Genomic DNA, 15,844 nt, shown 5'->3' with positions numbered 1-15,844 from the left:
CATTATAATTTCCTGCTTTGCTTTTAAACAGTCCCAAAAGTCTAAGATCTACATGGTTCCTTCTGATGGCAAGTAGCTTAGTCATTCCTAGCCACTAAGTTGATACCCATTCTTTTTATTTCTAGGATACATTGACTAAATGAGTCACCAAACAAAAATGGAAGCAATTATTCCCCAAGCAGCATCAACTTCATTAACATTCATTACAGATCTTGACTGTTATGACAGTTTCACCAACCTTATTTCAATAGCTTAGTTGTGAGGCATGATCCTTTGAGAAGTACTGTATGTAACTATGGATGCGTAATGCAATGAAAGAGACCTAAAATACCACTTTGGGCTTGTTTTACATATTGTGCATCATCTTCCAAATGAAACCAGCATAAATGCTATGAGCTGACCAGTCATGAATTGACCAAGCCTGTTCAACTAACAGGGGCCCTCCGAATAACGTACACCTGTAACTCTGAACCTGCAAACACCATTCAGCCTATCTGAAATGTGCACGTGCATTGCAGAGCTGTGGCTTGATAAAGAAGTCAGAGGCATTTATAGCTAGCAATCATTATTCACAGCCCACATGCTCTGTACAATACTTATACAAAGCTGTGACAATATAACCCATTCATATCAGAGGGCAGGGTAATGCAAACAGAATTTCTCCACTGCAGCATCACTATAACCTCTCAGTAAGCAGTGCCTGGTAGCACACACGTTGGAATTTGGCTTGAAACACGTCTTTTATTAGATGTCACTAAGAGCCACACTGCAGCTTGTTAGGTCACAGGCTTCTTCCTGATAAAAACAAGCATGGAATAGCAAAAATGCCTACCAGCTGCAAAAAAAAAAAAAAAAAGCATGCCTGCAAGGGAAAACCACTTCTTCTCAGACCAGTGGAATAGTGACCAAGATCAAATGGAGCTGTCTTTGTCACCAAGCACTGCTCCCATAACTCTGTCCTAAATCCTTTCTCGAGATTTATCTTAAAACAAGACAAGTTTTAAGCCAGTAACCAGTATCAGAGGGAGACTGTTCCAAGGCTTCAATACCTTCATGTTTTAAGACTTCTAATTTACAGTCCAAATTCATCATTGGTCAGTTGCTATACTCTATTCCTGTCTGCCACGGTCTTTTCTGTCAAAACAGCTTGTCTTTTTCTTTTTTGCCCCCACATCAACCCTATTGGCAGCAAGCAACTTCAGCTATTCATTTTATTGATTATCCCCATTAGCTGTTCTTTGTATTTACATTAGTTTTTCAACCCGAGTGACGATACGGCTTCACCAGTACCGTGAACATGTGTCTCTGCTACAAATGTCAGACATTCCCAGAGTACATTTTTTCCCATTTATATATGTCACACTAAAAGTAATGAGAACACTGAAAAAGGGTAATCCTAAAATCAATAAGATATTTGCCCTCAAACTTGACAGATCATCTATCAGTACAAACTTTCAGCCAATCCTTTCTTTGCCCATGTTACAACTCCTGTTTTTATCCACCAACTCCATCAGCTCAACTAATCATTTCATCATGTATTCTACAAAAGTTTATCTTCACTTGCCTCCAGCAATTTTTTCCCCCATAATTTAAGGAAAGGTATCAGATATATTCTTATATAATCTACCTGCTTTAAGCCTTGATCCTTTTTCTGTTTCATTTATATTTGAACCTTTAATCATTCTTCCATAAAACATCTTTTCCAGAACACTGACTGAACAACCTTTTCCTCAAATGGTGATATGGGTACATTTTGTCTGTATACACACTCGTGCGTGTATATACACACATACAAATATACCAAGAAACAAAACCGTAAGTAAGGTCCTGACAGAAGTTTAGAGCTTTCAGAAACTTAAACTGATAATACAAATGGAATTTGTTCAAGCATTGCATTTGTACATAACAATTGCATTCTTGAAATGTTAAATTAAAGAAAAAAAGGTTGGTTAGATAAATTTGAGTTTTCAGATGCCTCTTGTGTTGCTGAAACTAAGAACAGAATTTGATTTAAAAACATTGCAGTCCATCACCCTAAGACAGGGATTATTCCTTCTGTTTGAATTTTCTCCTACTTTAATTCTGATCCTGAAAGTTAAGGGTGATGACAGAGCAAAACTGCAGCTGTGGCTTTTCTTTCTGCAGCATTTAGAAAACAAATGCGTGCTACAAACAATAATGTGCAGTTAGAATACGTTTTTTTTTAATAAAACAAAGTTAGAATACATTTTGGCTAATACATAGCTTAAAAAAATATATTTCATGAAAGCTGTGCAACACTAACATTGCATTTGTTATTATTCCAGGTGTTCAGTAACTGGCAGAGAAAGATACTGTTGGGCAAACACCTGGAAAAAAAACATTCCAAGGTAGATGGCTATAAATTACTAATAAAAGCCCTCCAAAAAAAACCAAGGGGGGGGGGGGGGGCCCCAAACAAACAAACAAACAAACAAACCCTTCCTTGTCACAAAAATGCATTAATGCCTCAAGAGTGGAAGAACTGTTACCAATCATATGGTAAAGATGAGTCCATGAGAGAAGCACATCAAATACTCATCATTACTCGTATGAAGGCAAGATTGATGGCTTGAATTATTTTGTTCCCTTCTGCAATACCCGCTTGGTCTGTATATGCCATGTCCCAGTTCACATTTACTTGCACAAGATATTGGCAAGACTTGCCAAAACATTACTAGGCATATCTCAGGAAAAGATGTTACACTTCATGCTTGTATAGTATCACAAGAATCCAGACATACTACATTTTTGCTGTAAAATATCCAAAAAAAGCTAAGTGCTTTAATTTTTCTGTTGTTTTTTATTTTGCTGGTATTCTCCTAATTTTTGACTGCCTTGTCAGATTTCAGAAAGTAATGTCTCTATGTGCTTCTTGTCTCTATATGCTTCTGCTTTAAAATCCTGTTTCTGTTTAACAGTTTTTACAGGCTTCCAGCATACAAAACATGTTGCAGCAAAATACATCTCCTATTAAAGCTAACATAAGAAGAAAGGTCATTTAGAAAGTTACCTTCTTTGACTATATTGTCAGTGAAGAGGCTTGTTAAAATGGTAGCAGGAAGAGTCCCGTTGGCTAACAGGATCCCAGAGAGCATCGCCAACTTCGTCTGCTCTGTTTCAGAGAAGGCTTTAAGAAACAGCAGGAGCTGCGCGTCAGACAAGAAAAGACAGATACATTTGAGCCATAGGCAGTGGTAACACAGATAAAGAATTAAATTATCCATTAATATTCATTTCTCAACAACTGCTGCTGTAATTAATAGCACTCATATCAAAATCTGCCCTGAAACATGGCAGTGCCATTTCAATGATCACTTAGAATTTCACTTCCCATAGGGATGGATACAAGCATGTGGAACACTGCCTTACTCAGATAGACAAGGTCTGTCATCTTCTTCAAAGAAGTATATAAGTGTTAAAAAAAAATGCTCAAAGGCTTAACATCCACAGAAATTAACGGGAGCTGTTCAGGAACACGAACTTGCTGATTGCAACAGGCTGACAGGAGCCTGCCCATTCACATCACCAAATTTTGGACTAAGCCCCACCCGACTGCCGTTCCTTTTCTAGCTAAGAAAAACTATTACTCGTGCAAACAATAATAGGATGAGAAAGTTCCCCGTTTTCCTTTTGAGGAAGGAAACACAGCACAATTATTCCAGATTTTTTATTGGCTAAAGTTAGAATTTTCAAGTCCAGACCTTGGTGGAGCTGACAAAGAAAAGAGAGAACCACGAGTTGCTCTGAGACCTGGCCATTCCCACTCCTAATTACAACAGCTTGAAGAAAAAAATAAAAATAAAAATACAAATTTCACTATGTCTTAAGTGCTAAAAGGTAAAGACATTCAGATCTTCTAAAGTGTAATTTTAAAGTCTAATTTTTATGTCTATTTTAAATTTCATTTCATACACTGGAAGGAACGACTTGGAAAGTATATTGAAGCATTACAGCTCTTTGCCTTTTTACCAGGAAAAAAAGTTATGCAAAACAGTTTTTTCTCAAAAGCATTAACGATAATGTTTTCTTAATGTGTTGTTAGCAATCACAATATGGGTGATGGGAAAGAGGAAGCTTGACAGCAAAGGATGGGGGGAATGGAAAAAAAAAAGACTGCAGGCATGAATTTCTGGACTTAAAAGAGGAAGCTTCATTTCCATTTCCAGCTACCAGCACTTGATTCAAGTGCCTCCTGTGGTCATCACCTTTATTTCCTTCTCCAGATGAGCACCAGATGCAATCAACGCAGAGCATCTCATTCTAATGGAAAATTTGCACCCAGTTTCCAGATAAAGTGTATTTCATAATTAGCAATACCTACACATACAAAGGGATAGGACACCAGATACACCCCTGTACTTGTTTGTTCCCATGGACAGTGAGAGCGAGCTCTTCTCCAAGATACCCAATAATCTTACTAATAACTGTAAAGATTTCTAAGTATAAAAACATTTAAAAAAATTCCAAACAACAAATTAAGTTAAAAGACATGCAAAGCTTTATGAATACCTCTGATCTGTATCCGCAAACAGAACCAGAAAAAAGCTCTTTTCATTCATACGCTAGTACTTACATAACATCAGCTTTAAATTACAGCTTACACAAGCCTGAATGATTCAGCCACAGACATGTCATTTGGCTTTTTAGTGGGCTCCAGACAAATGATTGCAATATGCAGTTTTAGCTCAAAAGAAAAAATATCAAACTATAAAATCTCAAGGTGTCATTTTATTTCAACAAACTGTGACTCATCTAAAAAATGGATGAAAATTTGGGATGCAGATGAATGTATTTATTATTTCTAAATACAGAGATGAGAGACAAATGTTAGGCTGTATTTCTGAACGTAGCAACCGCTATATAAAATGGAGCAGGTAAAATAACTCCAGTGCCATCTTTAATGTAAAGATAAAGGTCATTTTTACAGCATTTCAATATAAACCTAATATAAAGCCTGATTGGAAGCTTGGGAATTTTAAGGTTTCCTTACACAAGCTTTAATCAACAATATTGTACCAAAAGGAAGTCTGTAGGAGAAAAGATTTTGAATTAGACCTTTTGCTCTTTATTTTAAGTACTGAGACCAAGATCATTAATAAAGATGAAACAGCTTCACATTTTTGTGTAGCCTACTTAATGTTCATTCCTTCTGCTCCCAGACAAGTAACAGATAAGGATTTTGAGTAGAAAGTGGTCATGCTGACTACTTGAATGCCATAGACCAAGTCTTGACTTATTTCTGAGGCCTGACCTGCACTGGGTTTTGTCAGTAATGAGTAGACCATGAACAGAGTTGTACCCATTCATGTCAGACTGCAGTCATGAAAGCAACAGCACCGGCATAACCAGAGTTATGCAGCCCAAGGTGCAAAAGGAGCCTAAGAGAACGATCCAAACATTTATCAACTCTATTTTTGATAAATCTGTAATTGTTCAAATGTTTCGGAAGGTCTGAAATCATGCACCTATGAAATTCACAGCCGCCTCCTCCTCCTCCCTTCTTGTTGAAACATGCTTCTTGAAAGTCTCTTTCAGTGGATCTGAATTACGATGTTCTCGAGCTGTACCCATGGCTGTACCTTTCGAGCAGGAACCAGGTCATCTATATGTCCCTCTCTGCTTAAAGTACTGCTGGTGCTAGTAGCATAATTTGGTTTACAATTTGCAAAAAGCATCTCTAACAAACTAGTACATGCCATTTTCCGCTGTTAGGATATTATTCTATACTTGCAAGTAATTTAGGAGGAGACTGGGTGATGAGAAGGATCAAAACCTTTAATTAACCCCCCCTTAGAAACCATTGAAAAGAACAGAATGTTCAGTTCAATGCTCTTGTTTCTGATTTTTATTGCTGATTGCTTTGAGAGCTCTTCTTTTACCATCACTATTACAAACCTCTGCAGGAAAGTCACAAAATGTCCAAGTTATTTCAGAACAGTATGAAAACACCCACAAAAAGTTCCAAGCTGATTCTTCCCTGCTGTTAGACAAGCACTGGTATTACTGCTTTTGTTACAGATACAGACTGAGTCTAGGCATAAAATGCACAACTCTGGCCCACAATTTTATATTTCTAGCATAGTTATAAGAACTCCCACCTATTCTGGTGGGAGTTTAGAATGCCTAATAAGCACAAGACCAGACTTAATGTTCTGTTCCGTGCTATTTTTGTCTTCTACAAAAAAAGTCTTTCAGTCACAAGTTCTAGGTATATAATACACACACACAAGTAGAGACACGCATGTTAAAAAAATAATAATAAAACAGTGTTTCTTCTATTGCCATCTGGAGATCTTAATAGTGAAAATTAGGGAATTCTATCCACGCAGGGAGCGAGGTATCTTTTTATATCTTCACTATCTGAAGTAGCCTGTTGCTTTTGTATTTGATAACCTGTTACAACCGCAGTCAGCGCTCAATTGTCACCAGTTTGAATTGTCACATTTGGTCTCTAAATGTTAGTCAGACATTTAGGATACAGGCAGCTAGTAACACTGCACACTTCATCAACTGACCTGAGCAGAAATACTTACATAAAGATGAACACTAATTTGGAACTGAGAGTTTTACTTAAGTTATTGCAAAACATTGTCACAGGGCTATGCAGGGATACTGGGCAGCTCTCATATTAACTTAAGCTGACCATATTAAAAACCACCAGGGGAGAAATGCTCTTAAACATTTTCACCTTCTGTTGAAATTGCTTGCACAAGATAATTAAGGTGTAAAAATTCAGATGTACAGTTTGCTTGAGTCATTGGAAGAAAGAATAATCCACAATTTTGAGGGATAAGAATTGAGAAAAACAGTTTAAAGCTAGAAGCTTTTCAACAAAAGGGAAAGGTGCTGGGAAATAACATCCTGAAGATAAAATTATGAACTAGAAGACAAATAAATACTTGTACGAATACTGCCATCTAAGACAAACTCTCTTGAAAAAGAAGTCCCACTGACACCATCTGCTTCCTTACAATGAAACTGCTAGTATTGCCTTGTGTTGTTTTGCTTTGTGTTTTTAAAGCGTGACTTTTTCTGTGAGAAGAGCTGGTTTTCCCCCAAGTACTTTAACTGCCTAATGATACTGCCAGAAAAAGAGTGAAACATGTAGGAGTCACTCCTTTCTAACTGCTGCCAAACTGCAGTAACCTTTGAACTACTGAACCTTGCAGAAACATCTTCTAGAAATATTAACGCATCTGTCATGTGGCTCTCTTTACAGGCAGCTACTCTCATACACATTACTGCTCACAATGATTAAATCACTAAATAAATAAAAATCCAGTAGCGTTGTCAGAAGTCAGACACTTGAGGTATGGCTTCACAAAAACAGAAGACAAGTAGAAGGCAACATAAAGAGTCCTCAAGTGTTTAAAGCAATGACAGTGCACGTGCAACACGTAAGCCCAAATCTGGGCAACAACCTTCCCAGTTTTTAGTTCTGTAATATGGGGTATTAAAGGACTCTTCCCCACTGTCTCCTCAGTACTGGCAAATAAACTGCATTTACTGACAAAGAGAATTCACCTGTCCTGTCAAGAATGTCTAGGTCCTCAGGAGCCACAACAAGGCTTGCACAAAAGCACAGAGCTCAGAGTGGCAATGGAAGGGCAGGTGGAAAAATTACTCCCAACCTACGACTAGTGTGCAAACCTACTCTTGTGATTTGTCACACAAGATGTAATCGGGTGCTGAAAACCATGCAAAATGTACATAAAATTGAAATTTGTAATCTACAAGCTGAATAAGCTCACTATGAGCCCCATGCTGCCGTAGCCAGGATGCTCCCAACAACTTTACACAAGATATCAGGACTCCAGCCAAACTGTACCTCAAATTACTGCTTTGTCTCAAGCTAGCATATGGTTAATCTTCGGATTAAAGGCATTTGTTCCTCAGCTGAAGAGTCAGATTATTATATATGGACCATGGTCTCATCCAGTCACTACTGTGAAAAGTGAATTCTTAGAAACTTCAAGGATTCAAAGGCAAGCAACTTACAAGAGAGAGAGGAGGCGGTTTGGATTGACATGGCATTTGTTTAATATGCTGAACACTCTCTGAAACTTGAATGCTATGAGTCAGCGTTTCTCATGTCAGTGATTATAGTAATTAAGAGCAAGAACATTAGATTTGTGTGGGGAAGAGAGGTAAATTTAGGTCTTTAGAATGATGTATTGAGCAATCAGAATCAGTTAATAGGCATGCTGGCCACAAGTGCAAAAATAATTTCCAATATGAACAAGAATGTACAAAAATAAGTGCCAAATTCATTCAGGCACAGGAGGTGGTGGTGAGGCATCACACTCCAGACTTATCCTCACTTGACCCCTGCAGCAGTCGTTCTAATGCTCAGATGATGTGAAAATACACTTTTCCTTTTAACATACTTGACATTTAGTCACAGGAGAGGTTTTGCCAATATCAGCGTATTAACTTACAGCACAGCACAAAGTTTATCATTTATTCGGGCCATTTAGAAAACGGTGTTTACATCTGCTACTAGGAGCTCAAAATACTCACATATATTTCTTCCAAATATTTCTCAGGAAACAGGAGAAACATAGGTAGAATTCAATACCACAGAACAGTATCCACATCTATTGGAATCTAACAGGCAAATCCTGAAATCCCTATCAGTGTGGTGATGACTTTTCTTGCATGTATCTATGGCCTTGAATACTAAAACTTCTGCTTAGGACTCAATCTGCAACATAGGGTACTCATACAACAACTGCTGTTTTGCACAGCACATTTGCATTTTTTCTACGTGGGGAAAAACAAGCAAACAAAAACTACAAAAACCTGTTGTATGAGCAGGACCGTAAACCTTTCTCTAAGGACTATAACCCAAAGCACAGAAATCCTGTACAGAAAAGCCTAGAATAAGGTGAGTTTGGTCAATGCAACCAAAGGAAGCATTAATTCAGAACGACTCAAGATCAAGTGCTGCCAGCAGCATTCCCACGGAGCTAAAGTTGCAGACTGAAGTTGCCACCCCTGCCAAGTGTAGATTCCATCCTCTTTTCCATGAGAGCTAAATAAAATACACAACAGAGCAGCATTTACATACAAAATTACATTAGACGTAGGGTAAAAACAAAAAAAGCAAACAAAAAACCCTCAAGGATACCACCACCACCATTACCTTTTTGATTTCATCTTCAAATGCTTTCTCCAGATATTTGTATCTCCTGATAAGTTTATTGAAGACCTAAAGATAAACATAGGTTAACTTAAAAAAAAAAAAACAAAACAGTAAAAATTTTAGCCATCCTCTTTTACAAAAAAAGGCAAAAGAGAAACAAGACCACCACAACTGAATCCAAAAAGAATGTCCATGGCTAAACCATGAGACTTTTAATATGAATGTCTTCACAGCAGGAAAGAAAAAGTAAGAAGCACAGGTGACTTCTTACATACTAAAGTTCTGCTGATTTTTCTTTAGACAATGATAAAGACGTTGTTTTCAGGAATAAGCAGCCAGCAGTATATTTCTGCTGTCATCTGCCATACTGTCCATCTCATGACTTATTATGAAATATCCTTCTCTAATTAGCTTGTTCAAAATTGGAAGCCATGAATTTTGCAATTCTTGATTTATAAAGCAACGTTTGAATCTGAGAATTTACTACAGTTTGAGAGTTTTCATCTTCTTCCTACTTCTCAAAATTTCATTCTCACTCTGTCTCACTTTATTACACCCTATCCATAGATCAAAAGCAGGGGAAAGGGTGAGGAAGAAGAGGTTAACAGATACAAGAAACTTGCACTCTGCCCCCTTCCTTTGATAACACAGCTGTTTGGAGAAGCTGTCAGGTGTAAATCAATGGAGTGAGGCACTCAAGTAGCACTGCTGGTCATCCTTCAGCACAGGCAGGATTTTTATCAAATACACTACCATGAGTGCTTACAGTAAGACTCACTGCTGTCAGGGTAAGAGGAAAAACGTCTTACAAAGCTTTTACAACAACTATGTTCTTGGAAATGCTTGATCTCTACTTTTCACTATTTGCTCCCCACCTTGTGACCCCAGATTATGAAAGCAGAAGCAGCACAGGTGCAGACTGCGTTCTGATAGAAGAAGTGAGAGATGGTAAGTTAAATAAGCAAATAACTGCCTTTACTACTGAACAAAGGGCATAGAACATATAACTCGCTGTCACAGGCAAAAAGATTTACATGGGAAAAAAATGACGTTATCAGGCTGGATGGGGGAGGAAAAGGAGGAAATGAAGTTAAAAGAAAGTTTCAATTCATTTTTCAGAGAATGTAAAATACACTCAAGCATCCTAAGTGGTACTATTTTGGCTCTGAACAAGTGAAATGAAAATGAGCTAACTAGTTGTGACCATGCTGAAAGGCAAAGACATACAGAAGTCTAATGAAGTAAGATGTGAAAGGCAAAAAATGTTAGCTAGAATTTTGTTCATATTTCCAAATAAAATGTGTATTTTGTTAAGTCACAGGATCACAGAATGGGCAGGGTTGGAAGGGAGATCTTAAGATTGTCTCATCCAACCCCCCTGCCGAGCAGGATCAGTTTTTACTTAGTGTTCAACATACCAATAATAACGAGTTAATTAAAATGATGAACATTACTTAAATAACAATATATTTTTGACATATGTGAGTTTCAACAATACTTCATTTTTTATGCAATGCTACATGTATTCAGAATAGAACTTACAATACAATTCTTACATCAGAAAATATAGTAGTAATTATTTTACATCAAGGAGTTACACAACATTAGCTTCTCTCCAATAATGATTCTGGCTTCATCGCTTGTGTTCATTTCCTGTAGACCTATTTGTGCAAGCCATATTATTCTTGTAAAAAGGAACTGTACAGTGCGTATGTAGGAGAAATGAAAGCTCTTCAAGAGCTTTTCTTCACTATGAGTCTGAATCCTAACTAGCTAAACAACCAAAGGTTGGAGGCTTGAGCTTTGTATTTTTGTCATTCATAGAACCATAGAATCATAGAACGGCTCGGGTTGGAATGGACCTTAAAGATCGCCTGGTTCCAACCCCCTGCCATGGGCAGGGACACCTCCCACTAGCTCAGGTTGCCCAGGGCCTTGTCCAACTTGGTCTTGAACACCTCCAGGGATGGGGCAACTTGTTCCAGTGCCTCACCACCCTCTGAGTAACGAATTTCCTCCTAACCTCTGATCTAAATCTCCTCTCTTTTACTTTAAAGCCTTGTCCTATCATGTCTGAGCAAAGAGTCGCTCTCCATCTTTTTTTTTTTTTTAAAATAAGTCCCTTCTAAGTATTGAAAGGCTCCAGTGAGGTCCCCTGGTGCCTTCTCTTCTTCAGGCTTAACTTCCCCAGCAATCTCAACCTTTCTTCATAGGAGAGGTGCCCCAGCCCTCTGATTAACTTTATGACCCTCCTCTGAACCCAATCTAACAGATAGACATCCTTCTTGTGCAACATCCTTCAAATGTTTCTAAAAATGTTTACACAAATCTTTAAGGTTGCATATAGGAAAGGCCAACAAAAATAATAGGGATGGGGTCTAAAAATATACTGAACCCAAGTGTAGACTGAAAAAAGTAAGACTGCTTTCTGTAAAAGAAAGGGTTGACAGCTGTGATCAGATAACCATAGACATCTTATTTTGTTACCTAAAATTTATTGATTAGGGCAGCTTACTGGTTAACTATTTTTCAATTACTCTACAATTAGTCAGTTGCACTCTAGGCAATCTACATATAATCTACTATATCTACTATAATCATTTATATCTACTATAATCATTTTTGATTCATAAATGGCAAACCAGCCCTTTATTATCCTGACCTGAGCATAATTTCGGATGGCATCATGATCTTCTTCTGCAAAAAATACACAGTGGCTGGTCGTCTTGGTCTTGTCATTGTCGTCTATGCGTGTGCCTCCAGGAGCTAAAACAAACAAATGAAAAACACAATCAGATTTAGTAAGTTTTACATTAGCACCACTCAAGTATAAGGCAGGAGTAAAAACTGGCAGTGGAGAGAAGAGCGTAGAGGGGGAAACTGACAAGCTTTATGAAGCTGTAGTGGCACCCATCAGAAAGGACAGCTGGCCAATATGCTGCATCTGAGATCACAGACCTCAGAGGATAAAGAAACTCAGGTCACACTAAGGAATCTTAGCTACTTTTGGGAGCACGGAGTGGATTCAAATAAGAATGGGTTGCACCATAACTCTTGTGCTTGTTTTAACTACTACTTTAAACATCACAATAATGTAAATCATTTCCAAAGATAAAGTATTAGTGCTCTGTTACTAATTTGAGGACTTGGAACATCCTCCCAACCCCATGTAAACATTCAAAACACTGACAAAAGACTTCTCCTGGCTTACTTTGTTCAGAGGGGTTTTTTTTCTAGAACTTCCACCGGCTTTTGTTTCCTGCATTATCTTAAGACTTACAAAAATATCTTTTCTTCTTAACAAAGAGCAGGAAGCAGGAATCAAACTAATGTAACTAGAAAAAAAGAGCCCACTTGTTCAAAATACAGAGGAAGGCAAAAGGTGTCTTCTCCCATGCTACCACTAACACTCGGGGGAAACTCCCTATAAACATCCATAAAGCACTCCTCATTGTTCTTCAGTTCTTTCAGCTAGCCTGTGTTGCAAGGTCTACAAAGAAAGCTTTTCAACAGCTAGTAACTTGTAGTGTTGTATAGCTCTTCAGACTAGTAAATTCCTATTTCACCTAGCTAGTGTCTCATTTTGTTTGCTGTTGCATTTGTATGCTGTTTCAACTCTGACTGAGGGCTTCTCAGAACACTACCCATTTTTTGCTGTATTTACAGAATGCCAAGGTCAAGTCCACAGGTATTATATCACTACAAACAGTAAAATATTCCATGATACTGGATCCATAAAGTAGCTAGATAAGCACAACTGAAATACAGTTTATAATTTCCATTTTGTAAAGGAAGACAGCATCTTAAAAGAAGCAAGGCTGATCCTCAAAATTTTACATTGGGTACACTGCAACTTACCTAGCATGCTGCCAGCTACCAAAATATCAAAGAGTGTGTCAGCATAGCGGCGATAATCAAGCCGTGAGCCTGTTGCATCCAGAAACTTGGCTATAGCCTCCAGGTCATTCCCAGCTTCATTGAGGCCTTGGACAATAGTATCCCTGAAGACGGTGGGTTCAAATTTCTCTTTTTCATCTGGGACAGGAAGGAGAAGAAAAAAGAGAAGTAGATAGTTTTAAAATCCTGTATCTGCCAGCAATTCAAATGACCATGGCACTTAAACATATTATTCCCATTCTGGTCAACGCACTGTACAGAAGTCTGTTTCGCTTTTATCATCTCTGGAAATTTTCATGTGTTTACCCTCACTTCCCTCTCCTCTTCATCCCCCCCCAAATACCAAGACACATACAAACAGAGATAAATAAATAAAGGGGAGACAAATACTGAAATTGCTTTCAAATTTCACACTTCTCACTTGCTGAAAATATTAAAGAATGTGCATACCACTATGCTTTTATAAATGATAGCAGGATAAAGGATGTCAGTTTTGTGTAAATAATCTCACTGCAGGAATACTTCATTTTTCACTTCTTAATAATTTTCTTTAAATAATTATAGTTGCATATCTCAAATGTTTTCAGAGAGACAAGCCTTCAGGAAAAGAGATCAAGGTATTCATAAAAATAGCTTCTCTGTAAACATTTAGTACTCTGCAACATGGTGTTACCAAAAATTAATCTTTCATTTACAGACCTGAGCAGCACTAAGAATACAGAAATGCGGCACTAACGCCACATTTTCTACAGCTGTCCCTGGTTGAACTAAATCAGGATACAGTCTGACCCCCACACAAACACATCCTTATGCCAAGGCCATTAGTCACAACAGCCACAGCCACAAACTCCAGATAAATCTAGGCAGGTTTTACACATGCCTCCTGCTGCTTTTTCTTGCAGACAGCTAAGACCTTATAACTTGTTTTGTGCAAGTCCTGACTTTACACAAGGGCATGGCTGAAGTGCTTGTTACCATCTAAGTAACTTTGAACTTCAGAAACACATCTGGGAACACTTCTATGACACAAAAAAAAAAAAAAAAGAAAAAAAAGAAGAGAACCTACTTTGTTACCACTTGCTAACATAAATTTTGATTAAAAGAAAAAAAGGCAACAAACCTGCACATATCATACCCCAAAGACAAATCCAGAGATTTTAGTTACTGATACACATGACAATTGGGAAAATTCCCGTCTAAATAAGCAGGCACTACTGTAGTCTGAAAGGTGCCAGCTGCAGCTGTGGCAGGCTTTCGGCAGAGGAGGTTCTCCACATTACCCATCCTCTGGCTGCAGGTTCTCCTTCTCTGGGACTTGTAGCACAGAAAAAGTTATGCTACCCCAAACACAAGTCAAAAGCAACTCCAAAAGACCTTGGATCCTAATTGCCTTTCTTCCTCCTGGCTTCAGGCAATTAAGAACCGTTTTAGCTAAATGCGCATTCCTATCAGCTTTAACACTTACAGTACTGAAACATTTCTAGCTCTCCTCGTTTCCCGGCATGCACTCGCAGTTGACTTGTTCTACCACCTCCAGCACATCACCTGGACGTTCTCCCCTCCTTCAACACATCCCTTCTAATCTAATCATCCAATTTGCAACAATTTCCTGCTGCTATGCCCAGCTTTTAGTGGCTTGTTGACTCCATTTCCTACCTCCATGTGGCTTGCAGCCCCATCCTCCCAACAGAAGAGCTGAGCTCTACTCAACCCCACTGAGCGACTACCTTGCGTAGCTGCGTTGGGGGTTAGGCCATGGTGGGCAACCCAGAGAGGGTCCAGCAGGGAAACAGAAGGACATGCCTACAGAAAACACCACCAGAATCCCACCTGAGATATCGGACTGCCTACCAAATACTCAGGTGCAGCTCTATCTTGAAGCACTAAAGCAACAAGCCAACCAACCTACAAACAAGCAAACCTTTTGCTTAAGTGTAAGTAATTTGGCATGTGTGCTTCAGGCAGTTTGACCTGTGCACGTGAAACACAGCTCCACCCATAAATAAATATCTAAGAATAATTATTCTCTTAAATACCATGTAAGTATGCACTATTTACACGGTAAAAAAAAAGGCGTGGTAACTCAGTAAGCAGAAAGACAGACTTCTGTCTTAAGAGAGAAATAAAAAGTGTAATAGTAAAAAAATCTTATTTTTCCTTTTCACTGTATTTTGTCTAAAATTTAAGATACTTCTTCTTCACAGTGAGGGTGACAGCGCTGGAACAGGCTGCCCAGAAAGGCTGTGGAGCATCCTTCTGTGGAGATATTCTAGACTCACCTGGACGCTTTCCTGCTCAACCTGCTGTAGGGAACCTGCTTTTAGCATGGGGGTTGGACTCAATGATATCCAGAGGTCCCTTCCAACCCCTACAATCATGTGATATCCTGTGATATTCATGTTTAAACTTCAAGGTGTTATGTGCTTGGTATCATGGGTATACAGCCCTCAGTACAAACACAAACACCAGGATTAATGTTTCTTAGCTATTTTAAACAGGTTCTTCTCCTGCCCCAGAAGTCCTCGTGTCATTTGGAGCACCCTACTATTTTCTTGTCTATCATAATCTAAAAATTTATGCAGGAAGAGGTGATGAACTCACTGCATGAAAAATGATTTATAATTTTATTTAAACATTTCCTACCGAACTAATGTACTGGGGAGGAATATGCTGATGTCGTACAGCAGGGTGAGTAAGAAGCCATCATCAAGAAGTGGTGACAGTATGTTGAGCTGTCAAGTACATAATTACTGAACAAGCACAGTTTCAATCACAAGCTAA

At 38.4% G+C, this 15,844-nt stretch overlaps 1 protein-coding gene across 2 annotated transcripts in view; it reads right to left on the bottom strand.

Moving 5' to 3' along the window:
- BZW2 (basic leucine zipper and W2 domains 2) overlaps nt 1-15,844 on the bottom strand; it is a 57,541-nt gene that overhangs the window by 17,529 nt on the left and 24,168 nt on the right. For both annotated transcript variants that reach the window (XM_035319629.1, XM_035319631.1), the window contains exons 3-6: nt 13,025-13,201; nt 11,829-11,932; nt 9,167-9,232; nt 3,032-3,167 (exon numbers count right to left, since the gene is read on the bottom strand). In XM_035319629.1, coding sequence (XP_035175520.1) covers nt 3,032-3,167; nt 9,167-9,232; nt 11,829-11,932; nt 13,025-13,201 — 483 coding nt within the window. The remainder of the gene's footprint in view (nt 1-3,031; nt 3,168-9,166; nt 9,233-11,828; nt 11,933-13,024; nt 13,202-15,844) is intronic.

This window comes from Oxyura jamaicensis, chromosome 2, assembly GCF_011077185.1.
Source record: "Oxyura jamaicensis isolate SHBP4307 breed ruddy duck chromosome 2, BPBGC_Ojam_1.0, whole genome shotgun sequence".
NCBI classification, from domain to species: domain Eukaryota; kingdom Metazoa; phylum Chordata; class Aves; order Anseriformes; family Anatidae; genus Oxyura; species Oxyura jamaicensis.
The sequence above is the reverse complement of the archived record's forward strand: the minus strand, read 5'-3'. Positions and strand labels throughout refer to the sequence as shown.